General features: G+C 36.1%; 1 protein-coding gene across 2 annotated transcripts in view; it reads right to left on the bottom strand.

Annotated features, from left to right (window-relative positions):
• LOC123530548 (triokinase/FMN cyclase-like) overlaps positions 1-27,872 on the bottom strand; it is a 135,789-nt gene that overhangs the window by 54,987 nt on the left and 52,930 nt on the right. Inside the window, exons 3-4 of one of the 2 annotated variants that reach the window (XM_053517218.1) lie at positions 27,350-27,460; positions 23,528-23,712 (exon numbers count right to left, since the gene is read on the bottom strand). In XM_053517218.1, coding sequence (XP_053373193.1) covers positions 23,528-23,712; positions 27,350-27,460 — 296 coding nt within the window. Of the gene's footprint in view, positions 1-20,174; positions 20,360-23,527; positions 23,713-27,349; positions 27,461-27,872 lie in introns of both variants that reach the window. The other variant, XM_053517211.1, reaches the window with a different exon arrangement.

Genomic DNA, 27,872 nt, shown 5'->3' with positions numbered 1-27,872 from the left:
CGCCCCTTTGAATTACCCGCCAATTATTTGTTAAAAAAGGAGATGTCCAAAAAACTGTCACTCGATATGCAGATATGACACTCGGTGACTTCACACAGGTGTTGTGTTTTTGCCCGAGGCATGCATGCAGAGTAACGGTAATTAAAACGATCAAGAGACGATGACCAACTGAAGCGCAAAAATCAACAATTAGAGAGGTCTGCAATCAAAGCAAACTGGAAAACAGAATAAAAAGGGAGAGAAAACACAATTTAGAACACAGCCTAATGTTTATAAAATGGCCAGTAATTATCGGCAATTAGCGTGACACCTTGTGTCAGTTTTGTTGTTCACAGTTTGATCTCTGTTGGAGATAATACTCGATCTTTAGTTAGTATCATAATATCTATATTTTTTTATCTTGCTTTCATCAAAATAATACCAAATCTATATGAAATTAAGTTTGTTTAAGAAAAACAACAAACACTAGATCTTTTACGGAATGTAACGGCAATCTTAGATTTAAGCGTAGACAATTAGCGCTGAGAGTAGTTTCCCTTTACCGTAATGGCGAAAATCATAAATAGACTTATTTTGAAGGTGGAAAATTGTCTCAACACGTGAATACTATGCACTCACGATTCAAAGGTGGTCTCGGGTGTCATAAATATGCGCATTTTACATGAGTATCCACGATATGTTCAGTAATATGATGAATGTATGACATTCATTGAAAAAACAAAACATTATTCCTGTTTGTTTATATAACATGCTTATCGTGAATAAATACATACAGTTTGTTTTATGATTACATTCATTATTTTCATCTTGCAAGTTTTCTTGGTTAGAAATATCATAAAATGTTAAGTTCTGCAAAAGATTGTTTTGCACACCCTTATATACAATGTAATAACTTACAAAATAGATATTTGTAACCAAAAAACATGGAAATCTACAGTTTGACTTTTGTAGACAAAGGTGTATAACGCGCAAAATGCACCCTGCCCCTTTTTAGCAACACCCTGCCCTTTTTAGAGCTCTAGAAAATCCCTATAAAAGCACACCTTTCCATTTAAAAAGAGTCCTTTCTGTCAATAATTTTAGTTGTGCATCTGCATGATCGAGATCAATATGGATTCTGCGTCATACTTCAAAGTCTCTGTAAAGTCACGGTTCGGAAAAAGACCTAAATATGCAAGATTCCATTACAGTATTTGATAGGGTGTTATCTTAGCAAATTTTTAGAAGATGAACATGTACTGATTGGACGAGTTTCCAGTGATAATTTTGATACTGAACTAGATACCCCAGTTGCAGGTTATTCATGGTTTTGGGTAAGGTGCATAGGTGCATAATATATAGATATATTTTAAGAAGTCCAAAGGCATAGCATATATACAAGTAAAACAGGTAGGTTAGTAGAGTAGCAGGGGATCTATTTTCATGGAGTAGCAGAAGATTGAATAACAAACCTCCAACCTAGATGAAGCAGGTCATCACTAGAAATGCTCTAAAACTTGACAAAAAAAGGAAAAAATTAAACTGTAGAAAATAAATATGAAAAGAAGCGAGCAGAAACTGTTAAAAAAGAATGTTTCTTATAGAATGTGCTGATATTTCAGCACTTAAAAAATAAAAAATAAATGCTATTTTCATGCTTTTATTTTTTTTTGATCTCGACTCCAGGATTTGAACACTTTTATTTTTATTTTCTCCTCCTAAAATCTCCCGAGAACTGAAAAATAAAAAAAATTTGGCCTAAAAGAGCAAATAGTAAAGATTCAGTGTGAGTTATATTTGACTAGTAATACCAGTTATTAAGTTCATACTCACCAATTAAATTGTTGGCAAAATTAGATATTTTTTCTTTAATTAAACAAAAATTGGCGTTAGGTAACAAAGCGAATACGCCGATAATCCGGAGTACACTGGACTTGTTGTCACAAAATTGTAATCTAGTGGGGAAGAGAATAGGGGTGCACTTAAACTGCCTAGCTATAGCTACTGCTGTTGTAGGGAAGTGGTAGAGTGTCTGCCTTAGGTGTGAGAGGTCCTGGGTTCGAGTCCCGGTCAGAGCTTAAATATTTGCATTCTGCTACCGCATGTTTTTGCTGTTATCAGACTGTTCCAGATGTTCTATATTTCTAGCAAACAGTATCATGGATCATTATTTAGCAATCCAGATCACAGCTGAATGTTAAATCAAATCCATCCAAATAGAAAATATTCAATATATTATGTCCCTTTGATGTTTTTGCTCTCCATTTTCAAGAAGAGTTACATTTCCTTGATGACAAAATTTTCTTTTATATGAAAATATTAAATGCTCATAACTCTACCTTCTGGTTAAAATATTGTCAATATACCTATTTTTAAATATACATGTATGGACATTTGCCTTCATTTCAAAGCTTTTTAACTTCATACCTATAATTTGAAAAAATTAGGTACTATCTCTAACTTAAGTGCCTTTGAATGTGTTTGTTATGAAAAGAGCATTATATAAATCTGGTATAATAATAGTACAATACCTAGTATTACCAGAAAATGTAAAATAATATAAAAATCAACTGTAATTCTTGGATAATACGCTTATGACATCATTAAATACAATAATTACATGCTATTTTTTGTAATCAGGATTTAGTTCCCAACAATCGGATAGCTGAACAATAAAAAATAATTCAAAAATTCTGTCTTAGTGATGTGATATTACATGTTCTTGTACTATTTATTTGAACTGTCAAAGCTTGTTCCTGGCTTTCCTGTTAATCTTATATAGGTGTGAACAGAATATAATGAAAGCCAGGAACATGTTTTGACAGTTCAAATAAATAGTACAATACTGCCCTATAAAAAGGGCTGTAATCTGGCTGACCATTACACACTTTGCTGAAACTCAATTGTGCTTGTGTTGCTACATTCTGCAGGTAAGAATTTTTGATCAGCTACTGTTTTCATTGATTTAATATTACTGTATATATTTTAGTTCATTTTCATTTTTGTTACTCCTGATTCACATTCTGGGGTTCCAGAGTTTGAATGTAGAATAATTTTGTTTTATCTTTCTTCATACTTATCTAATACAGGGTGTATAAGTAATTTCATTTTTTTTTTAATTCCTTTAAAAATATACAGAGTTTTAAAGGGATTTTCACACGGAATAGTTGATCAAAAATGAAAGTCATTCATAATTATCAAAGTTGCAATATTTTTCACGTATTACTGATATTTATTGTTCAAAAAGGTTTTTCTTACTTTTCCGTCATCGTGCATGTACAATTTTAATATCATTTTCCTCTCCACCTGAGCTTTGGTTATGTATTTACCATATAAGCAATGTAAGATAATTAGTCAGACAGTCTACGGAAACGCATATTGACCACTTTATATTTTTTAAAGTTATACAAAAGTTATGGTTCTATCAGGACAGGGTTTCTCATATTCTCGTTTTTTGCCTTAAAGATGTCAAATAATGTAATGTTTGTTATTTTCTAGACAGGAATGGTACAACACTGACACACTGAAAATTTCAAGTGATTTGAAAGAATATTGATGAAACTATCAGCACTTTATTCAGTTTTCAAAAAAAATCTTATTTTTTTCTGGTGGTGTTAGCAAATTTGCCATAAATTATTGATTATGCAATTAATTGTCATATTTCTTGATGTATTTACTGCAGAATATATTCTTTTATTACACAATGGTAATTTTAATGTTTTAAATTTAACAACTTATTTGTGATGAAAAGTCAAATCTAAATCCACAGGAATACGAGAAACTCTTTGTCCATTTCTGCGGGTGAGGGTGGTATCAAATACAGTAATACAAATAATTAAATGGGATAATTTCTGTAGCATTTTATGACTCCATCTGAAAGACAAGTGAGTTTTCTATAAAATAACACCCAAATGCTGTTTATGAAATTGTTAATCTGTTACTGGGAATAAAAACAACCCCTTAAGCCCCCGAGAATATGAGAAAACAGGATACATATTAATATTACAAAACATACATGTTTTGTGTGATTATAATATTTTATCATAATATCCTATTAACTTTTTGACATCTATTTACAACTTCAGCATTCACCAACTGGACAGTTATATATACGAGCGATAAATAAATTTAACATTGTTTCCTCAATTTATATTTTTTTGCAATTTCACATTTGGTTTTATTTGTGTTGAATGTTTTGTAGATTAATAATTCGTTATGTAAAATTGTCTTAAATATAGATTTTTATATACAGACGTGATTGTTTCTACAATTTATGTAACCATAATTTATGCATGACTTGTGCGTATCTACTTAAAGGACAACGAAAGCCTGATATAAGTTAATTTTATATGAAAGTCATTATCAAGTCTTTCGTAACGATGAAATAATTTTTAAAATCGGACCACTACTGAAAAAGATATGGCACTTTGCAATTTAAGAAAATTGCTGATCATGAAGGCAGCCATATTGTGTGTTTATGACGTCATTTACACACTGCTGAATTCATTTTTTAGCAAATAACCTTTTAAATAGATTAATTTTATATGACACGTTTCTTGAATGTTATATGTAAACATGCTAATTTCTTTCATTCTAGCTGGAAAAGATAGAGAAATTATTTTACAGAAATAAGTAAATACAGTTCAAATATGTGTCTAGAAATATAATACATCTGCCATTTTTTTTTTTTGTTGCCATGGAGTCAAAATTACCGTCATTTTGTTTAAATATTTAAATGGTCATAACTTTCTTATTTTTAAGTCTTTATGCCTCGTGTTCTAAAGCATTATGCATAATGAAACCTTACACTGGCAAAAAGCGCGTGTACAAAAATTAAGGCTTTAATTGTTTTGGAAAGAGTAAGATGCCTTTGGCTTTGCCAGGAATTAGAGGAATAATAGTTGACCTCACTCCTCAGCCAAACCGGCTATTAATTACTTCATGGTGAAAGTTTAAAGTGACTGAAATAATTTTGTAACTATTGAAACTTCACATAATGTTTAGAGATCCAGGTCCCTACCTGCAAAAAAGGTCAAAGTCATACCCAGGGACCTCTCTTCAAATTTGGGGAACGGGGCCAGTCCCTCTGGCTCTGATAGGGAATTGTCAAGTAATTTTCATATGAAAGGGGAACTCTTTTTTGTATATTTCTGTCTGTCACAACATACTGGTTACTATAATTAATATTTATACAGTTTTTTCTAGTGTAAGATTTACATAATTATGTTTGATAATTTTGGCAGCAAACTACAAAAGAATTTTTTCAACATATAATTTTGGAGGGGCAATGGGTCTCAAAAATGTTTTATTGAACTCTAGTCACTGTCTTAATAAAATATCTGTGACGTGTAGAGGGCAGTAAGATACTGTTCCATTCTTCAAAATTTAAAGTCTTATGTTTTACGAGTTTTTCAAAAATAAAATAATTGTCCAATTTCTGAAATAAAATATTTCTTTAACAGTATACAGTTTTTTTGCACATATTTATTTTAAGGAAATTTCCAAATCATAGGTTCAAAATATAAAAGTCATATTTTTTCAATAACTATACTCGCAATATCTATATCATTTTAATTACCAATTCGCATTATATACCACCATGTTTATAAATTGTTTTCATGCAAGATCAAGTGAAATAGATAATAGATTGCACATTGAAAATGACATACTAATATATATTTTCAATATGAGGGGATCAATATGTCTTTCCGTAGACAGTCAGATTATTGACTGAAAGATTTGTCATTTCAAATAATTATTATCATGTAGACGACTATTTCAGAAAGATTGAAATTTATACAATGACCCCTTTCTGTTTGCTATAACTGATTAAGAGTAAAAAAAGCATAAATAAATCATGGATATTACATGTATACCGGGCTATCTACTAAGGAGTTGTAGAACAATTTGAAAATTTTACTAAATTTTTCAGAATGTTTTATCTTTCAATTTCTAATACCAGTATGTCTATGATTATTCAAACACAACATCTAGAATATTTTTTGAGAAAAGCAATAAAATAAATGCTTATAGACATTTCAAAATTAAAGATATCCAATGGCTATCATTCACTAAAATATTTTGTATTATCATTTTTAAGTTGGCTGTAGAAAATCTTCATCAAATAAACCACAAATATATACATAACTGTGTATGTAGAGCTACATTCATAATAAGTTGTCATGCAGTTAAAATCGACTGTTTAAAAAACTTCCAGTTTATTAGTGATACAAATGTAGTACACATTTATACAGTGTTTAGCCATACAGTATGTACTACTTTTAACCAAATGCATAATACTGTTAATGCACATAAAACTATTTTCGGGTCTAGTATACCTTTAAGGTAATGGACCCGTAATAGGGTACCTCCTTTTGAAGAGTATTCAATTCCTTGGACTAAATTTTAAGGAGGGCATATTGAATAAAGCTGAATTGAATTTAACTTTTTCTTTATATTTCTTTTTTTTTTTCTAGTAAGTTAAACTGTTTTTCAAGACTTATCATTGATTTATTGTACAAAAGTGAAAATTTTTCATTTGATAAGCCATTTCTTGCTGTTTAAAGTGAGTTATACCTCTGACACAGAAGATTTGATGAATCAAGAGCCATATCTGCACTAAAATAAATGAACGCGAAAATGTTGAGGTTTGTCAATGATAATTTTTGTAAAGTTTGATGTAAATCTGCCAGGAATGGTCAGAAAAGTTGCAAAAACAAAATTTGTGGCATACAGACAGAGAGACTGACAAAGGACAGCACTAAATCAGTATATCTCACTGGATAGGAGACCACTCTATTCCTGTTTAAACTAACAGATTTTTGTATGCTATATTTTTCCCTGTTTTTTTTTTTCTTTCCAGAAAAATGAAAACCCCTATGACAGCATTCTCTTTAACTTTGTTGTTTGGACTGTGTTTCTATTCAATGATACCAAGAACAGAAGCAATTGATTTAGTGCGTATGCAGCAGGCATTTGAAGCAGGAGATTGTTGCTTCTTTAAATACCTCTACGGTGGTTGCCAATCATCTAGCTTGGTGTGTATAAATCACACAAAAAGGTGGGAGTGCAGGTATGTAATTTCTCCACTTATAGTTGTTGTTGCATTAAACATCTGCTGAAATTTGCCAAAATGTTGGATTTTGCCGCTTTTTTAAAAATGACCATTTCAACTTCAGTATTAATTAAGTATTAATCTTTTTTATGTGTTTTAGATTTCTTTCATAAAACATACACTAGTCTGTGTTATAGCACTACTGTTTCCACCAAATCCTAACACTGTTTTAATGGATTACCACTTTATCATGCAAGATCAAGATTTACCCTGCTAAATTTCTGAAACAGACTGGTCTGTCAATCAATTCATGCAGTACCATTTATTATTCGAAGGGGTGTTCATTGAAAATTTATTGACTGAATAGCAAACAGTGCAGAGTTTTGAAGGAAGGAAGAACATTCTTGTGATGTTTGATGACTTGGCTTGGTGGTTTAAAAATATTCACACTCTGTACCACCAGACTCTGTTTGATCAGACTCAGTACGACCAGACTCTGTACGCCCTTACTCTGTACAGTAAACCTCACTTATAAGGAACTCGGATATAACAGACAAAAAATAAAAACAAATTACGCTCATTCTTACCGACGTACATTTTGGCTTAGTTTAGGTTTAACACCGTGTTTCAACACTATTTTAGTCATATGTATACATACAGGCAGTTTACCTTACCATCTCTCCAGGAAAGGACCGGCACTAGACTCGCAACTTTCTCACATTGATTCATGGTTGGCCCGGAGTGTAAACACTCTTTTCTAACGTCAGTCAAATAGTGTTTGGTATACAAACTTCGGTTACAAGGAACTAGTTTGCTATATGGATATAAGGAACCTCGGTTATAAGGAACACTTTTTAAAGGTCCCAAACTGTTTCTTATAACCGAGGTTTACTGTACCACCACACACTGTACCACCAGACTCTGTTTGACCAGACCTAGTACGACCAGACTCAGTACGACCAGACTCTGTACCACCAGACTCTGTTTGACCTGACCTAGTACGACCAGACTCAGTACGACCAGACTCTGTACGACCACACTCTGTACCACCAGACTCTGTTTGACCAGACTCAGTACGACCACACTCTGTACCACCAGACTCTGTTTGACCAGACTCAGTACGACCAGACTCAGTACGACCACACTCTGTACGACCAGACTCTGTTTGACCTGACCTAGTACGACCAGACTCAGTACGACCACACTCTGTACCACCAGACTCTGTTTGACCTGACCTAGTACGACCAGACTCAGTACGACCAGACTCTGTACGACCACAGTCTGTACCACCAGACTCTCTTTGACCAGACTCAGTACGACCAGACTCGGTACGACCACACTCTGTACCACCAGACTCTGTTTGACCTGACCTAGTACGACCAGACTCAGTACCACCAGGCCCTGTATGACCACATTCTGTACCACCAGACTCTGTTTGACCAGACCTAGTACGACCAGACTCAGTACCACCAGGCCCTGTATGACCACATTCTGTACCACCAGACTCTGTTTGACCAGACCTAGTACGACCAGACTCAGTACGACCAGACTCGGTACGACCACACTCTGTACCACCAGACTCTGTTTGACCTGACCTAGTACGACCAGACTCAGTACGACCACACTCTGTACCACCAGACTCTGTTTGACCAGACTCAGTACGACCAGACTCAGTACGACCACACTCTGTACCACCACACTCTGTTTGACCAGACTCAGTATGTCCAGACTCTGTACGACCACAGGATGATGATGTACAGAATTATGAATAGAACAAAAAGCTTAGCATGAGCACTTTTCTGTAAACTTTCATCCTTATATAGGTCTATATAAAGTGTTTCTTTTTCTAATTTCAGGTGCTTGCCAATTGAGCACGCTCAAAGATACAGAGATGAGATTGAAGCAGAAGGAAGTTATTAAAATTTAAAAGTGGTGTACATAATTATACTTTTGTTATTTTTTATATAAATATTAAAGAATTCCCTTGTCGTCAAGCATATGTTAAATCTTATGGAACTTTTGCGATAAAGCTAAATGAACATTTCATATTGTTAGAACTGTTTCATGTTGGACATTCTGCTACATAACAAAAATAAAAGAAATTTTAAACAAGAGATATTCTATTGTTGTTACTTCTATGTTCAATGTCTGCTTCAACACTCTATTCACTGGAAGTAGAGTGGACCCCATGACCCAACAGGCGGTACACCTAAAGTGCGAAAAGGATAACCTTTCGTATAAGTATGCAAAAAGGAGTTTTGTATGTGAGAAGAAGATTTTTCTAATTACTGAATGTAGTGCATTTTTTTCAACACAGTATGAATAACATGATAAAATCATACACCTAAACGAAAACAAGAGGGCCATGACGGCCCTATATGGCTCACCTGAGTACCATTGCTCTTAATGATAAGATCAAATTTTGACATATATCACACAGGCATACACATTAAATATCATCAGGATAAATATATTCTTTTAACAGTCGCTTTTGACCTATGGGTCACATACTAGTCAGGGTCAATCTCCATACCAAGTTTCAGGGTCCTAGGCTCAAATGCTGCATTTTTGTACTAGCATGACTATTCCTTACCCTTCAAGACTTAAATAACATTTAAAACCAATCTCATTAGATGCTGCTGAGGTATATTCATTTACATAAAAAAAGGGAGGTAATTTGTCATAAATTCAGTCAAAAGTTATCTACCTTGATTGTCCGAGTCCATCTGATGGCATAAATGACATTTCAAATCAGTATCTTCATTGGTTACTGAGATACAACCATTTTAATTGGAAACAAAGGGAGGTAATTTGACATCAAATCAGTCCATACTTATCTACCCTGATTGTCTCAGTCCAACTATTGACAATAATGAAATTTCAAATGAGTCCTATAAATACTTACTGAGATAAATCCATTTTTATTAAAATCAGGGGAGGTAATCATGCATTGGTATATGCATGTAGAAGATACAAAGCACAAGCCTTTTACGAAAATATATTAGAAAAGTAAGTAAAAGTAGAAATTTCTTACCACGGAAGAGATAAATAACGTTTCAAACCAATCTCATTAGAAGCTTCTAAGTTTATTCATTTACATAAAAAATAAAGGGAGGTAATTTGTCATAAAATCAGTCAATATGTATCTTCACTGATTGTCCAAGTCCATCTGGTGGCATAAATGAAATTTCAGATCAGTATCTTCATTAGTTACGGAGATATACACATTTTAATTTGAAATACAGGGAGGTAATTTGACATAAAATCTGTCCGTATTATCTACCCTGATTGTCTGAGTACAACTAATGACAACAATGAAATTCAAATGAGTCCTATAAGTACTTATTGATATAAATCCATTTTTATTAAAATCAGGGGAGGTAATCAGATATAAAATAACTCCAGAACCTATGATTGGATCTGACAGATTCATCATGGAATCCAAGATTTATTGTTGTTGAAGATATTTTGCAAGTTTGTATCAAATCAAACCATAAATGAAGTCTCTATATGGCTGCAAAAACTGAAATAGCAAATTTTGGACCTTTAAGGGGCCATAACTCTGGAACCCATGATGGGATTTGGCCAGTTTTCGAAAGGAACCAAGATATTATGCCAATACAAGTCGTGTGCAAGTTTAATTAAAGTTGATTGCAAAATGTTGTCTCTATCATGTTCACAAGCAAAAAATAGCAAATTTTGGCCCTCTAAGGGGCCATAACTCTGAAACCCATGATGGGACCTGGCCAGTTCAAGAAAGGAACTGAGATATTATGCCAATACAAGTTGTGTGCAAAGTCTGATTTAAGCTGATGCAAAATGGTGTCTCTATCGTGTTCACAAGCCAAAAATAGCAAATTTTGGCCCTGTAAGTGGCCATGACTCTGGAACCCATGATGGGATCTGGCCAGTTTGAGATATTATGCCCATACAAGTTTAGTGCAAGTTTGATTAAAATCAAATACAAAATGCGGTCTCATCGTGTTCACAAGGAAATTGTGGATGGACGGACAACGGACGAAGGGCGATCACAAAAGCTCACCCCTGTCACTATGTGACAGGTGAGCTAAAAACAACAAATTTCAATGTTATAATGAAAAAATCTGTGACACTTTATATAAGCCTGATCTGATGAGCTCCTTTTCGCATATGGAAAATCTGTGTGAAAAGGAGTTATACTTTTCTAAATACTGAATATAATGCATTTTTTTCCAACACAGTATGAATCAAAGCCTTGAAATGTCTGATGGTTGCGGGTTTTTTGATAGATTTATTTTCTGTTTAAATGCCAGTCTATGAATTTACATGAATGAGAAATAAATACTAATTTTAATGTGCCTCATATCTAATATGAACTCTGCCTGACCCAGCTTGTGATGTAACCATGGGCTGGAATACCTTATCATTGATAGATCTTATATAATCTAAATGGTCAGTGTGAGTGGATACAGCTTGAATAAGAACTGCTTGTTCATTGATCATTCATCTGCAATGTTCATGAATGGGACTATTTTGTGTAGCACATGAACATCCTTTGGATGTGATCTGGAATAAAATAAAGATGCTATGATTGTCAGAAATACACTTTAACTTTGGTAGCGGGATAAACCCGCAACCAATAAAATGATTATACAACACACATCTAAAAGGGAAGAAGAGGGCCATGATGGCCCTAGTTCGCTCACAGGAGTAACACACCATAACAAACATGTTTGACCTAGTGACCCAGTTTTTGATACCACATGGCCCAGTTTCAAACTCGTCTGAGTTTTCAAGGAGATAAACATTCTGACCAAGTTTCATGAAAATTGGAGCAAAAATGTGGCCTCTAGTGTTTTTTTCCTCAATTTGGCCTAGTAACCTAGTTTTTTACCCAACTGGACCTTATTTTAAACCTGTTTAAAATTTCATGGAGACGAATATTCTGACCAATTTTCATTAGGATTGAACCAAAAATGTGGCCCTAGTGTAAACAAGCATTTTCTTTCATTTCATCTGTCTTGACATTTGCAGCCATATAGAGACTTCAGTTTTGGCTTGATTTGATACATACTTGCAAAATATCTTTAACAACAATACATCTTGGATTCCATGATGAATATATCAGTTTTTTGAAAAATATTAATCCTTTCTGAGAACAATTTACAGATGTGAAAATAAGTTTTTTACCATATGGGAAAAGAATTCTCAGTATCAAAAGTTGCCAGCATATTTCACTTCCGTATCAGAATTTATTTTTCCATTTTTTATGAATGGAATTATAATAGTATTCATACTGTTTGAAACAATTTGGTTGCATTAAAAATTTTTTTTTTTTACATTACAACGCTCTTTTTCGTGCAGAATTGACATATGCAAAAAAAAGGACTGTTTCTTTACGGTAGTAAATTGGGCCATGAAATTTTCCTATTTAACCAGAACTTATATTTTCCATTTCATATTATATGTTATATATATTGTCTTGCATGTAGGTGGTGTTATGCCCCCTCTCCTTTTTACCATGAGTGAGGTTAGATGCCTACATAAGTAAGGTTAGATGCCCACCAGATACCAGTTTCAGCTCCCAAATGGTATTTTCCCGCTGGTCGTCCCATGGCGGTGCCTTACAGTGCTCCTTTGTTTGATCTTTTTTTCCTCCTTGTTTGGTTGTTTTGCTTTGTCTGTGTATGTTTGTAGAGAGGGGGAGGGGGTACATCTGTTTGTGTGCATGATTGTGTGTGTGTGTGTTCGTGGGAGTGTATTGGTCTTCTGCACATCCATGCTTGCACTGCAGTAGTTTGTAATTCAGAGAGGCTGTGTTTTTGGAAGGTGGCAACAAAAACAAAAATGGCAGATTTATTAAATTTCTAGATACATATTTGAACTGTATTTACTTATTTCAGTCAAATATTTTCTCTATTTTTTCCAGCTATACTGAAAGAAATTACCATGTTTTACGTCTTACACTTAAGAAACATACGAAATTAATCTATTTAAAATGTTATTTGCTAAATAATGAATTCATCAGTGTGTAAATGACATCATACTTTTACACACTAGAATGGCTGCCTCCATGATCAGCCATTTTCTTAAATTTCAAACTGCCATATCTTTTTCGACAGTGGTCTGATTTTGAAAATACTTTCAACATGAAAGGCTTGAGGATGGCTTTCATATAAAATCAACTTATTGTCAGGCATTCCTTGCCCTTTAAGTACCTTTACTCTGCTAAATTTTCTAAAATGGACTGGTCCATCAATCACTTTGGGCAGCATCACTTATTATTCAAAGGGGTGTTCAATGAAAATTTACTGACTGAATAGCGAACAGTGCAGACAATGGTCACCCTGCACATTGCCAACAGGCTAAAGAATGAAAATACCCTGTGTTTTTGGAAAGCATAGCCTTCCCAAAGTAGCCAAACTACATATACACACATTAGTGAAATTGTAGTTACAAATGCTGTTACTACCTTTTTTAAATGAAAAATATGGCACAGATTATAAGTTCTTGTAAAGAACTTTGTCTACGCGTTTTACTACTTTACGACGTAAATGTTTATCACAAGACCAAGACCAAGAAAACATGGTTCCGGTTCAGCGCTACCTTTCTCCATGCATGCGCAATAAAAGTAGTTCAATACTTACAAGGAATTGAAAGATATGAGAGTAAACAGATCAATGCAATTTATTATGGATATGCAATAAATGTGAACACTAATTAATTTTTAAATAAAACTAGAAATGTGTCACAGACACGGGTGCCCCAGCAACATGAGAAAGGTCACAGGCATGGTACTGCTCACAAACTAAAAGAAGGACCCTTGGCCCTATTTATTTACAAAAAAAAATATTGTAGGAAAACCAGAAAATTAAGTATTCTGTATATGTAGTGAAAATTGTTCAACCAAGGACTGTGACCTTGACCTTTGAGCTAGTGAAATGGTTTTGAGCATGACACATCATCTATCCATGCTTATCATTTGTGTCAAATTATTTTGAAATCGGACCATGCATGTCAAAGTTATGGACCAGACACGAAGACCACATTATCAGTATATATGTAGTGAAAATTGGCTCGGTTCAACCATGGACTGTGACCTTGACTGTTGAGCTAGTAAAATGGTTGTTGCGCATGACACATGGCACATCATCTATCCATGCTTATCATTTGTGCCAGATTATTCTGAAATCGGACCTTGCATGTCAAAGTTATGGCCCTGACACGAACACCACCCTTTCCCGAACACACACAGACATGGATAACACTATATATGCCCCACCCCCCTTTTAAGGCAGGGGCATAAAAATGTGGTTTTGATCGGATATACTTGAAAATTTTATAAATGTATTGATTTTTGTCTACACGTTGAACTTTAATTACACAGTAAATATTTGTCATGTGACCATGGCAAATGACACACGGAAACCTATATATATCCGCTAAAAGTATAAGTCATCAGTAGCACCAATCTCTATAACGTGAAAATCATGGATATAGATTTTTTTATGAAGTATTTTCAACAAGAGGGTCATTATGACCCTGAATCGCTCACCTGAGTATTATAGGTCACATCGTTTAAAATGGCAAACTGATGCTAAAATATTAGAAAGTAGGTCACATTCATGGTCACTGAAAGCCAGCTTTAAGATCGGTGTGCAAAACTGTACATGCCATCCAAATTTCAAGACTGTATTTTAAAAAAAAACAAGAAAGTAGGTCAGTAGGTCAAGGTCACAGTCAAGTGACCCCTAATTGCTTGTGGTCATCAGGTAATTATAATTAAACAGTCTAGGAAATATGATTTGATACTTTTTAAGTATTTATTCCTATATAACTCATATAACAAGTGACCCCCAGGGCGGGGCCTCTTTTCACCCCAGGGGCATAATTTCAACAATCTTGTTAGAAATCCAATAGGCAATGCTACATATCAAATATCAAAGGCCTAGGCCTTTAACTTTCAAACAAGAAGATTTTTTTTCTCCCTACATAAAGTCTATGCTAAATTTGGGACCCCCAGGGAAGGGCCTCTTTTCACCCCATGGGCATAATTTGAACAATTTTGGCAGAGGACCACAAGGCAATGCAATATACCAAATATCAAAAGCCTAGGCCTTGCAGTTTAAGGCAAGAAGATTTTTAAAGTTTTTTTCTATATAAGTCTATGTAAAACTTTAGACCCCCCTTGGCTGGGCCTCTTTTCACCCCAGGGTTATAATTTGAACAATTTTGGTAGAGGACCACAAGGCAATGCTACATACCAAATATCAAAGGCCTTGGTCTTGTGGTTTTAGACAAGAAGATTTTTAAAGTTTGTTCCTATATAAGTCTATGTTAAACTTGTGACCCCCGTGGAGGTGCCTCTTTTCACCCCAGGGGCACAATTTGAACAATCTTCATAGAAAACCATAAGATGATGTCACATGCCAAATATCAAGGCTCTATGCCTTGCGGTTTTGGACAAGAAGATTTTTTAAGTTTTTTCCTATATAAGGCTATGTAAAACTTTAGACTCCCCTTGGCTGGGCCTCTTTTCACCCCAGGGTTATAATTTGAATAATTTTGGTAGAGGACCACAAGGCAATGCTACATACCAAATATCAAAGGCCTAGGTCTTGTGGTTTAAGACCAGAAGAATTTTGAAGTTTTTTCCTATATAAGTCTATGTAAAACTTGTGACCCTGGGGCGGGGCCTCTTTTCACCCCAGGGGCACAATTTGAACATTCTTCATAGAGGACCATTAGATGATGTTACATGCCAAATATCAAGACTCTACGCCTTGCGGTTTTGGACAAGAAGATTTTTAAAGTTTTTCCTTTTGGTTGCCATGGCTGCATGGAATTCAATTCTTTGAATAATTTTGAAAGGAGGCCACCCAAGGATCATTCCTGTGAAGTCTGGTGTAATTCTGCTCAGTGGTTTTTAAGAAGAAGGTTTTTTTAGAAATTGTTGACGGACACACGACCCATGACAGACTACGGACGACGAACATTGAGCCATCACAAAAGCTCACCATGAGCCTTTGGCTCAGGTGAGCTGAAAAATAGTAGTCACTCATAATTTTAAATGCAATTAGGACCCTTTTCTTATAGATTACTGATATGATGCTAGTCTTGCCAACCCCCTTGCAGTATGTTGTAGATATGCTGCTAGTCTGGCCCGATTATTTTCAAGTACGCACACAGTACTATTAAGTGAATCAGTTGGATTTCTTGACACGCAGAAAATATTGGGCCTTCATCATACTGAATTTTTAATCACACTTCTTTTTTTTAAGATTTTTAAAAATTTGTTACACAGTTTAGAAAATAAATATTTTAACAATTTCTCTGTTTGTTCTCTTGGTTTTATGCATTGACATCTCATTTTGGAAGATTCTGCCATGATTGTCTGTCGAACCTGTTTTCAGTCTAGTCCGCTTGATTTTCTTAGGACCTTGCTAAAGACATAAACAACCCCTATTGATTTTGGTGTCGAGATCAAAGCGACCTTTAAAGCCTTCGTCTGCTTTTACTGATGATCAGACTTCATATATATGGACATTGGTTCCGTATTAGATCTAGAGTCAAGTCAAAGATTATGATTTAAGTAACCTTTACTGACTTTGGTCTGGATGTGGGTTACTTTTTAGGTTCAATGAGTTCAAACAAGAGGGTCATGATGACCCTGGATCGCTCACCTGAGTAATATGAGCTACATGTTTCAAATGTAAAACTGATGATTTTTAGAAATTTTTGGAAGATTTTCCGATGTACAATCAAGTAACCCCTGGGGCGAGGCCAATTTTACCCCGGGGGTCATGATTTGAACAAATTTTGTAGAGGTCCACTAGGCAATGCTACTTGTCAAATATCTTAGCTCTAGGCCTTCTGGTTTATTTTAAGAAAATTTTGAAGATTTTCCTATGTAAAATCAAGTGACCCCTGGGGCGGGGTCAATTTTGATCCCTGGGGTCATGATTTGAACAAATTTTGTAGAGGTCCACTAGGCAATGCTACATGTCAAATATCTTAGCTCTAGGCATTCTAGATTATTTTTAGAACATTTTTGAAGATTTTCCTATGTAAAATCAGGTGACCCCTGGGGCGGGGTCAATTTTCATCCCGGGGGTCATGCTTTGAACAAATTTTGTAGAGGTCCACTAGGCAATGCTACATGTCAAATATCTAAGCTCTAGGCCTTCTGGTTTATTTTTTTTAAGAATTTGAAGATTTTCCTATAGAAATCTATGTAAAATCAAGTGACCCCTGGGACGGGGTCAATTTTGACCCCGGGGTCATGATTTGAACAAATTTAGTAGAAGTTCACTAGGCAATGCTACATGTCAAATATCTAAGTTCTAGGCCTTCTGGTTTATTTTTTAAAAATTTTGAAGATTTTCCTATAGAAATCTATGTAAAATCAAGTGACCCCTGGAGCAGTGTCAATTTTAACCCCGGGGTCATGATTTGAACAAATTTAGTAAAGGTTCACTAGGCAATGCTACATGTCTAATATCTAAGCTCTAGGGCTTCTGGTTTTTGAGAAGAAGATTTTTTAAGATTTTCCTATGTAGAATCATATGACCCCTTGGGCGGGGTCAATTTTGACCCCTAGGTCATGATTTGAACAAACTTGGTAGAGGTACACTGGGAATGCTTCACACCAAATATCTCAGCTCTAGGGCTTCTGGTTTTTGAGAAGAAGATTTTTAAAGTTTTTCCTTTCGGTTACCATGACAACCAAGAGTTCTGCATGAAATTCAATTCTTTGATCAATTTTTGTTGAGCTTCACCCAAGGAACATTCCTGTGAAGTTTGGATGAAATTGGCCTAGCGGTTTTTAGGAGATGTCGTTTATGGACGGTGAGTGATCACAATAGCTCACCCTGAGCCTTTGGCTCATGTGAGCTAAAAACGTACTTGGGTTCATTTCAACATTGTTAAACGTACCCTTTTTGAAAATACGTCAAATCTTGCATCCGGTTTTAAACCTGCAAAAAAGGCACCCTTCTCATAACGCTGCAGGCAGTCGCTGTAAAGATTGGCCCGGTTTTGAGGCAAGGAATTTTTTACCCTTTTCAATACGCTACAGGCAATTGCTGTAAAAATTGGCCAGGTGCGCAAATGATATCTTATATGTATACGAGGGTTGTCCCAGAAAATCGAGAACTTTTTTTATTATTTCGAAAATAAGCGATACATCAAATAATTATTTTAACTGATGTTCTTTCAATGTATACTCAACAGGACTATAGAGTTTAAAATTAAATATCTGTCATATAATTCAAGTATTTTTCAAATAATGGACGGCAGTCAGTGCTAGTCGGCGCAGGCTCAGTTTTCCTCCTACATAAAGAAGCGACTTCATTTTGAATTCATGAAACTTACCCGATATACATCTCACAGGATTAAAATTTATATCGTCATCAACAGCAATATGTGGCATGTAATCAATTGCGTTTCAAGTCTTTGACGAGCCTGCCCGCTTAGCTCAATAGGGAGAGTGCAGATCTACGGATCTCAAGGTCGTGAGTTCGAGCACTGGGTGAGGCATATGTTCTCCCTGACGATTTTATATAAGACATTGTGTCTGAAATCATCTGTCTTCCACCTCTGATTCATGTGGGGAAGTTGGCAGTTACTTGCAGAGAACAGATTTGTACTGGTACAGAATCCAGGAACGCTGGTTAGGTTAACTGCACACAGTTACATAACTGAAATACTGTTGAAAAACGGTGTTAAACCCAAAACAAACAAACAAAGTCTTTGACGTCACTTACATTAAAATAGTGACAAAATTTTGAAAGTAATGGGCGCACGCACTTTCAGAAATGTCAGCGTCAGATAAGTTCGCAGCAAAGAAAGTATTAAAGTGTTACGTCACCCTCTCTTTGAATCACTCGCCCATCCTTCCTTAAAACATTTGTGCCGCGTACAGACAAGCGTCCTGCCAACATTTACCTGACTTCCAGAATTTTCCATTTCTCATTTAGTTTTGGAAGGAGTCGTACCACGATCTACACAATATTTTGTTAATACTTTCTGGGCTGCAAACTTAGCTGACGTCTCCATTTCTGAAAGTGAGTGCGACCATTACTTTCAAAATTACATCACTATTTTAATGTAAATATCAAAGACTTGAAACGCAACATAATTATGCGCCACACGTTGCTGTTAATGACAATATAAATTTTAATCCTGTAAGATGTATATTCCGTAAATTACATGAATTTAAAAGGAAGCCGTGCACCAACTAGCACTGATTGCCGTCCATTATATAAAAAGTACTTAAATAATATGACAGATATTTAATTTTATACTCTATAGACCTGTTGAGAATACATTGAAATAACATCAGTTAAAATAATTATATGATGCATCACTTATTTTCGAAATAATAAAAAAAGTTCCCGATTTTCTTGGGCAACCCTCGTATTCTTAACTAAAACAAGGACCATAACTCTAGATTTGCTACGTTAAATCCCAAACAAAATCCTAGGTGCAAAACTTCACATGCCGAGTAACAATCCTAAAATGTTGCAGGAGTCAAATACTTTTTTGGATATGTGCCACACAATCTTTAAAGCTCTTTATGCATATGTTTGACTAAGTCATGGGCTATATCTCTGGTCTGGTTGAGTATAACTCAAACAACCCAGGTGTACAACTTCACATACTGAATAACAACCTTATGATGTCTGATGACTGTAACTTAAATACTTTTATAGATATTCATGACACAAATTCTAATAGTTGGATAGACATCAGGAGAACACAGCAAATGTAAGTGCACCCCAACATAATACTTTAGGGTAGAAGGGTGCAGGGAAGCATAAAAAAAGTTAGCTTAAAGTTACATTCATCAAAGATAAAATCCCTCCAATACAAGGAATAATTTATGGAAACAGTATTAGCATATAATCCCTCAACCAGTTAAATAGTTAAAATTGCAGGCTTTGTTTCTGTTAGAATATAGCAAAATGGAGCTAAATGGACTATAAACTGGCTACAGCCTGGCAAATTTGGACTTCAGTTGCTAGAACATAGCAAAATGGTCTATGAATTCGCTAAATTGTAGTCTTTCAGACTATAAACTAAGCAGGTAAGGATATACTAAGTTCTGCTTGTTGATTGGCAACAAGAAATTTTTCACTCAGTTTTTTTCTTTGTGACTGACCTTGTGAATAAATACAGTACCACCAAGTCCCCGCCTCCCTGCAGTTTTATCATGTGATGTTAGTGCACAGTCTTCTCCCACCACAACCATGTCACATGACATTCCCTCTGCTTTTGCCCGCTCTAGTGCTAAACCAAAGTTGATCCGGTCACCAGTATAATTTTTAATTATAACCAGGCCACCAGCTGAGAGAAAAGAGCAATATCAAAAATAAGTATACTTAAAAACAGCATCTAATACCCCCCTCCCCTACATCTTTGGCAATATCATTCAGGTAACTACTAGTAAATTTATGAAATTAATCACTTTTTTAGAACAATATGTTGTTAATAATATATTCAAATAACATCAAAATCAAGTAAAGCTATGAAATCTCATTTAATACTTTTACAACATTAACCTAATATTAAAATGTTACAAAATACACAAAAATGCACAGAAGTTACAAATAAGCTAATTTAATTACGAGGCAAGAAGTTTATGAAAAACAATAAAAAAATTTATTATGCTTTATCACAGAAACAAAATTTTGGGATCAAAAATCAGTGAAACCTCTGTATCCTTGTCCTCATAAATGACATTTATATAATAGAACTAGAAGGTGTTTTTGTCACAAAAACATATGTCTCCCCCCCCCTATGTATACCTTTAGCTCTGGCGGCCATTTTGTGCAGCAGAGCGGAACGTGTCGGCGATATGCAAAACTAGGCTTGGTACTGATTACACATGTGAAGTTTTGTCGAAATCTGTCCAGCAGTTTGACCAGTGAAAGCCGGACAAGATTTTTCTATTTTTAGCTCTGGTGGCCATTTTGTGCAGTGAAGAGGAATGTGCCAGCAATATGTATAACTAGGGTTGGTACTGATCACTCCTGTGAAGTTTCGTCAAAATCCAGCCAGCAGTTTGACCTGTGAAAGCTGGACAAAACTTTTCTATTTTTAGCTCTTGCAGCCATTTATTTCAGCAAAGCAGAACGTGCCGGCGACATGCACAACTAAGCTTCATACTGATCACTCCTGTGATGTTGCGTCGAAATCTGGCCAGCAGTTTGACCTGTGAAAGCCGGACAAGCTTAATGTGGATGGATGGATGGATGGATGATGGATAGACAGAAAAACAGATGGCATAGGCAAAAACAATATGTCTCCCTCACCTATGGGGGAGATGAGGGGTGGGGGGGGACATAATGAAACATTCGTATATACTTTGTGACTTTTAAAATGGATACAGGACATAATACGAATGAAGTGATAGCATTACATTTTTTCAGATTCTGTTGAAATTTACTTATTTATTAAAAATCAACCATTCTAAACAAGTGACAAATCATAACTGTAGTTACATGAAAAATATTGCTAAAATACTGCGATTGGTGTTAGAAGTTTTGAAACATTACATCAAGCCTGCTACATGTTAGTGCTGCACCAAGACATACAGTCAAATCTGTCATACAATCAATAAAGAATAATTAATTAATTAATTAATTAATTAATAATGTCAAAACTGAACTTCAAATCTCATTTTGAATTTTTTTTTTTAAAAAAGGGTTAAGAGGCTTTAAGTTGCTCACTCAACCAAACCTTTGATCTTGCAGCTGGTTTTCCATGTTTTAGCATTGGCAGCCCCTAAAAGGGGTCACACAGAACCATTAACAATTAACTGCAGTATGTTCCATACAGATTCGATATTCTTATCCTGTGAAAAAACCTGAATCTTACTCTATATATAAATATAACTTTCCCGAATATGAGCTTCATGAGCTATAATCACTCTTCATCTAGCACAGATAAATTACCACAGTTATACCCTGATTTATTATGCAATTTGATAAATATATGCATCACGAAAATATTTTGGATCAAATTTTGTAAATGCATAGATGGGGTGCTTTTAAAGTCCTTGAGTACAAAGTACATGAAGTTCATCAGATTTCATTTACTGTTTTTAACTCCAGCAGTCCTATAAAAGGATCAAGCAAATCCTTTTGAATTGAGAGGGCTTTCAAAGGAAACTACAGACTAGGTTGGTGAAGATTCATAAAGCAGTTCTAGAGGAGCAGTTGTTTAAATGTTTTTTTTATTTTCAACTCTGGTAGCCTCTTAAAGAGGTCAACAGAAACTAACTGAACAATCATAAGACAGGCCCACACATTAAGTTTAGTGATGAGATATTCATCAGGGTTCTCACCAGCAATTTTATGTTGCAGTCCTGGGACTCCAAAAGCTGAAAATGTTGCAGTCCTAACTAGATTGATGGACAGACTTAAGTGTTTCATCAAAACTTTGACCTGTATTGTACAGACAAGTTAAGTGTGGAGAGACGACACACATTTCGTGATCACTATACTTCACTTAAACAATGCTCAGGTGAGCTAAAAAGGTAAAGACAGAATAGGTGAAATGTAATACTGCCAAGTAATTAGTATGTGAGAAAACAATCAAAGTTACTTCAAACACTTTATAAACTGTTGGTTTACAATTGGAGATTATCATCTATGCCAACACACTGACAATTTCATGCAAATGTGTAGATCATACACATGCCTACCTGTCTCACAGTGTAGTGCAAATGGGCAACGCTGATTGGCTATACGCAGCTATCGATGACAAGCAGGTAACTCCACCAACTAATATTGCTTTTTGCAATTTACCGAGTGTCAAACTTAGTGTATTCGCAGGTGTTTTTAGACAATTAATTATGGAATTAAAGCTTGCGTCCCACTGCAAAAACTTGTGTCCAGTGACCCCTGAGCTTCATTAAACACGTATACAGGGACCAATTATGTGTATGGGGATACCGAATTCGGCATTTCCAAGGACCCTGGTTCATGATAAGACTTTTATTATCAAATGTTTCTTTTAGCTCTGGAGGCTCCTACAAAAAGGGTCAAGCAGAATAATTTCAATAAACATACTAGTAGTCCATACAAGGTTACCTCGGTACAACACACAAAGTTTGGTGCTGTTCTGACCAGTAGTTTCAGAGCAGTAAAAGTTTTAGTTAAAATATTAATACAGACTGATGGACCATCTGCCTATAGTAACAGCTCATCTTGAACCTTTGATTCAGGTGAGCTAAAAAATGACTCTTTCAAATGTTTCATAGATATAATGATGATACCCAGATTTGACTGTATATATGCATTACAGAAACTAATATAACTACGCTTGATTATCAAATATAGCTGGGTAATAAGCTGGGTGCGGGAAAGCATGCTTTCTGGTCTTTTCTTCTCATATTCAACACTGACTAATAATGTTAAATGATAAGGCATAAAATTTGGCGCTACACTTCTGTTGGATTTCTGATCAATTTGTGTATTTTGAGCAAAAATACAAAATGGCTGTTATCACCTTAATAAGTAGGAACATTCCACAGAGACCCCGCCTCCCTGCTGATTTATCTTTAGATGATGTAGCACAGTCCTCTCCAACAGTGACAGCCGATATTTTCAAACCCTCATGCTTTCCCCGCTCCATGCCTATCCCATAATTGAGTCTGTCCCCAGTGTAGTTAGGAACCATAACAAAGCACCCACCTTTAAAAGCATAGTTAACTAGAAAATGCTTTTGTAAAAAAGCGCATGTCTCCCCAAATGCAAAGTCCTATAGGCAAGAAGTCAATAGGGGTCAGGAGCGAAAGTCAAAGAGACACTGATGGTTTGGCTGCAATAGGGATCATCTACTTGGCATGTCCAGTAATCCCGCTAAATTTCAACACTCTTGGCCTAGTGGTTCTCAAGTCACTGTTCAGGCTCCTGTGACCTTAACTTTTGATCAAGTGACCTCAAAATAAATAGGGGTCATCTACTCTGCATGTCCAATCATCCTATTAAGTTTCAACATTGTAGGTCAAGTGGTTCTCAAGTTATTTCCAAAAATGATTTTACATGAACAGGCCACTGTGACCTTGACCTTTAATAGAATGACCCAAAAATCAATAGGGGTCATCTACTCTGCATGTTCAATCATCCTATGAAGTTTTAACATTCTGGGTCAAGTGGTTCTCAAGTTATTGATCAGAACTGGTTATCAATGTTCAAGTCCCTGTGACCTTGACCTTTAATGGAGTGACCCCAAAAACAATAGGGGTCATTTACTCTGCATGAACAATCATCCTAAGAAGTTTCAACATTCTGGGTCGAGAGGTTCTCAAGTTATTGATTGGCAATGGTTTTCCATGTTCAGGCCCCTGTGGCCTTGACCTTTAACAGAGTGACCCTTAAATCGTTAGGGGTCATCTACTTTGCATGACCAATCATCCTATGAAGTTTCATCATTCTGGGTCAAGTGGTTCTCAAGTTACTGACCGTAAATGGTTTTCAATGTTGAGGCCCCTGTGACCTTGACCTTTCACAGAGTGACCCCAAAATCGTTAGGGGTCATCTACTCTGCATGACCAATCATCCCATTAAGTTTCAACATTCTGGGTCAAGTGGTTCTCAAGTTACTGACCGGAAATGGTTTTCAATGTTCAGGCCCCTGTGACCTTGACCTTTAATGGAGTGACCCCAAAATTGATAGGGGTCATCTACTTTGCATGTACAATCATCCTATGAAGTTTCAACATTCTGGATCAAGTGGTTCTCTAGTTATTGATCGGAAATGGTTTTCCATGTTCAGGCCCCTGTGACCTTGACCTTTGACAGAGTGACCCCAAAATCAATAGGGGTCATCTACTCTTCATGACCAATCATCCTATGAAGTTTCAACATTCTGGGTCAAGTGGTTCTCCAGTTATTGATCGGAAATGGTTTTCCATGTTCAGGCCCCTGTGACCTTGACCTTTGACGGTGTGACCCCAAAATCAATAGGGGACATCTACTCTTCATGACCAATCATCCTATGAAGTTTCAACATTCTGGGTCAAGTGGTTCTCCAGTTATTGAGCGGAAATGGTTTTCAATGTTCAGGCCCCTGTGACCTTGACCTTTGACAGAGTGACCCCAAAATCAATAGGGGTCATCTACTCTTCATGACCAATCATCCTATGAAGTTTCAACATTCTGGGTCAAGTGGTTCTCTAGTTATTGATCGGAAATGGTTTTCAATGTTCAGGCCCCTGTGACCTTCACCTTTGACGGAGTAACCAAAAATCAATAGGGGTCATCTACTCTTCATGACCAATCATCCTATGAAGTTTCAACATTCTGGGTCAAGTGGTTCTCCAGTTATTGATCGGAAATGGTTTTCAATGTTCAGGCCCCTGTGACCTTGACCTTTCACAGAGTGACCCCAAAATCGTTAGGGGTCATCTACTCTGCATGACCAATCATCCCATTAAGTTTCAACATTCTGGGTCAAGTGGTTCTCAAGTTATTGACCGGAAATGGTTTTCAATGTTCAGGCCCCTGTGACCTTGACCTTTAATGGAGTGACCCCAAAATCAATACGGGTCATCTACATTGCATGTACAACCATCCCATGAAGTTTCAACATTCTGGGTCAAGTGGTTCTCTAGTTATTGATCGGAAATGGTTTTCCATGTTCAGGCCCCTGTGACCTTGACCTTTGACAGAGTGACCCCAAAATCAATAGGGGTCATCTACTCTGCATGACCAATCATCCTATGAAGTTTCAACATTCTGGGTCAAGTGGTTCTCCAGTTATTGATCGGAAATGGTTTTCCATGTTCAGGCCCCTGTGACCTTGACCTTTGACGGAGTGACCCCAAAATCGTTAGGGATCATCTACTCTGCATGACCAATCATCCCATTAAGTTTCAACATTCTGGGTCAAGTGGTTCTCAAGTTACTGACCGGAAATGGTTTTCAATGTTCAGGCCCCTGTGACCTTGACCTTTAATGGAGTGACCCCAAAATTGATAGGGGTCATCTACTTTGCATGTACAATCATCCTATGAAGTTTCAACATTCTGGGTCATGTGGTTCTCTAGTTATTGATCGGAAATGGTTTTCCATGTTCAGGCCCCTGTGACCTTGACCTTTGACAGAGTGACCCCAAAATCAATAGGGGTCATCTACTCTTTATGACCAATCATCCAATGAAGTTTCAACATTCTGGGTCAAGAGGTTCTCCAGTTATTGATCGGAAATGGTTTTCCATGTTAAGGCCCCTGTGACCTTGACCTTTGACGGAGTGACCCCAAAATCAATCGGGGTCATCTACTCTTCATGACCAATCATCCTATGAAGTTTCAACATTCTGGGTCAAGTGGTTCTCCAGTTATTGACCGGAAATGGTTTTCAATGTTCAGGCCCCTGTGACCTTGACCTTTGATGGAGTGACCCCAAAATCAATAGGGGTCATCTACATTGCATGTACAATCATCCCATGAAGTCTCAACATTCTGGGTCAAGTGGTTCTCTAGTAATTGATTGGAAATGGTTTTCCATGTTCAGGCCCCTGTGACCTTGACCTTTGACAGAGTGACCCCAAAATCAATAGTGGTCATCTACTCTTTATGACCAATCATCCTATGAAGTTTCAACATTCTGGGTCAAGTGGTTTTCCAGTTATTGATCGGAAATGGTTTTCCATGTTCAGGCCCCTGTGACCTTGACCTTTGTCGGAGTGACCCCAAAATCAATAGGGGTCATCTACTCTTCATGATCAATCATCCTATGAAGTTTCAACATTCTTGGTCAAGTGGTTCTCTAGTTATTGATCGGAAATGGTTTACAATGTTCAGGCCCCTGTGACCTTGACCTTTGACGAAGTGACCCCAAAAACAATAGGGGTCGTCTACTCCAGCAGGCCTACAAGCCTATGAAGTTTGAAGGTTCTAGGTCAAATGGTTCTCCAGTTATTGCTCGGAAATGAAGTGTGACGTACTGACGGACAGACAGGGCAAAAACAATATGTCTCCTGGGGGAGACATAATAAAAGTAACCATACATAATTATAATGTGTTGTGAGGCAATAAATAATCTTGATATTATACTTAGAGACAAAAATATACATCTCCTTGCCTCTTTATTTTCGTAAAACACGATAAAAACATGAAACAATAGGATCAATGATTTTAAGGTGCTTATTTTTTTTTTAATTAAAAGTTGTATAAACATAATGTTAAGTGCCAGACACCTGATCCAGAAGTCAATGTTTTGAATACAGATGAGAACAGAATATTACCTTTGAATCATTCTACAGCAAGTCAGAATGACCTTCGATCATAAACCAGTCAGAACATCCTAGTACAGAAGTAGAACTTACCTGGATTATCTTTAGTAATCATTCTTAGACCTGTCAGAATGTCCTGAGGTGGGGGCGAAGTGAACACAGAACCAGCTACTGCACAACTCAGCATACCACTTCCCACATAACCTTAAAACAAGAACGCTGTCAACATTGTATGACAAATACCCCATGAAAATGCTTGACAGAATAAGTCCACAGAAGGGCAATAACTCCATAAAAAGATACTTCGGCATGAAAGTCCCAAGAACATGAGCTACCCACATCATGTTGATGACATGTACAAAGTTTCATTTCAGCTGAATGGAAACTGTGCTATGAGTTCACTCAGTTCAGTATACAATGTTCTGACAACAGCTGTCTAATAACAGCATGCTGAACTATTTGAATCCCTTCAAATAAAAGCTTACATACAAAAGTTTTAGCAAATTTTCTTAGCTGAAAAAGGGGCAAAATTTTGCTATATGTAAAACAGAGTTATAAAACTTGCCATTGAAGCAAGGCATCCCAAGATGTCAAAGATGTGTGTAGAAGTCAAGTA

Source organism: Mercenaria mercenaria, chromosome 1 (genome assembly GCF_021730395.1).
Source record: "Mercenaria mercenaria strain notata chromosome 1, MADL_Memer_1, whole genome shotgun sequence".
Lineage (NCBI taxonomy): Eukaryota > Metazoa > Mollusca > Bivalvia > Venerida > Veneridae > Mercenaria > Mercenaria mercenaria.
This window is presented reverse-complemented; position numbering and strand designations above follow the sequence as displayed.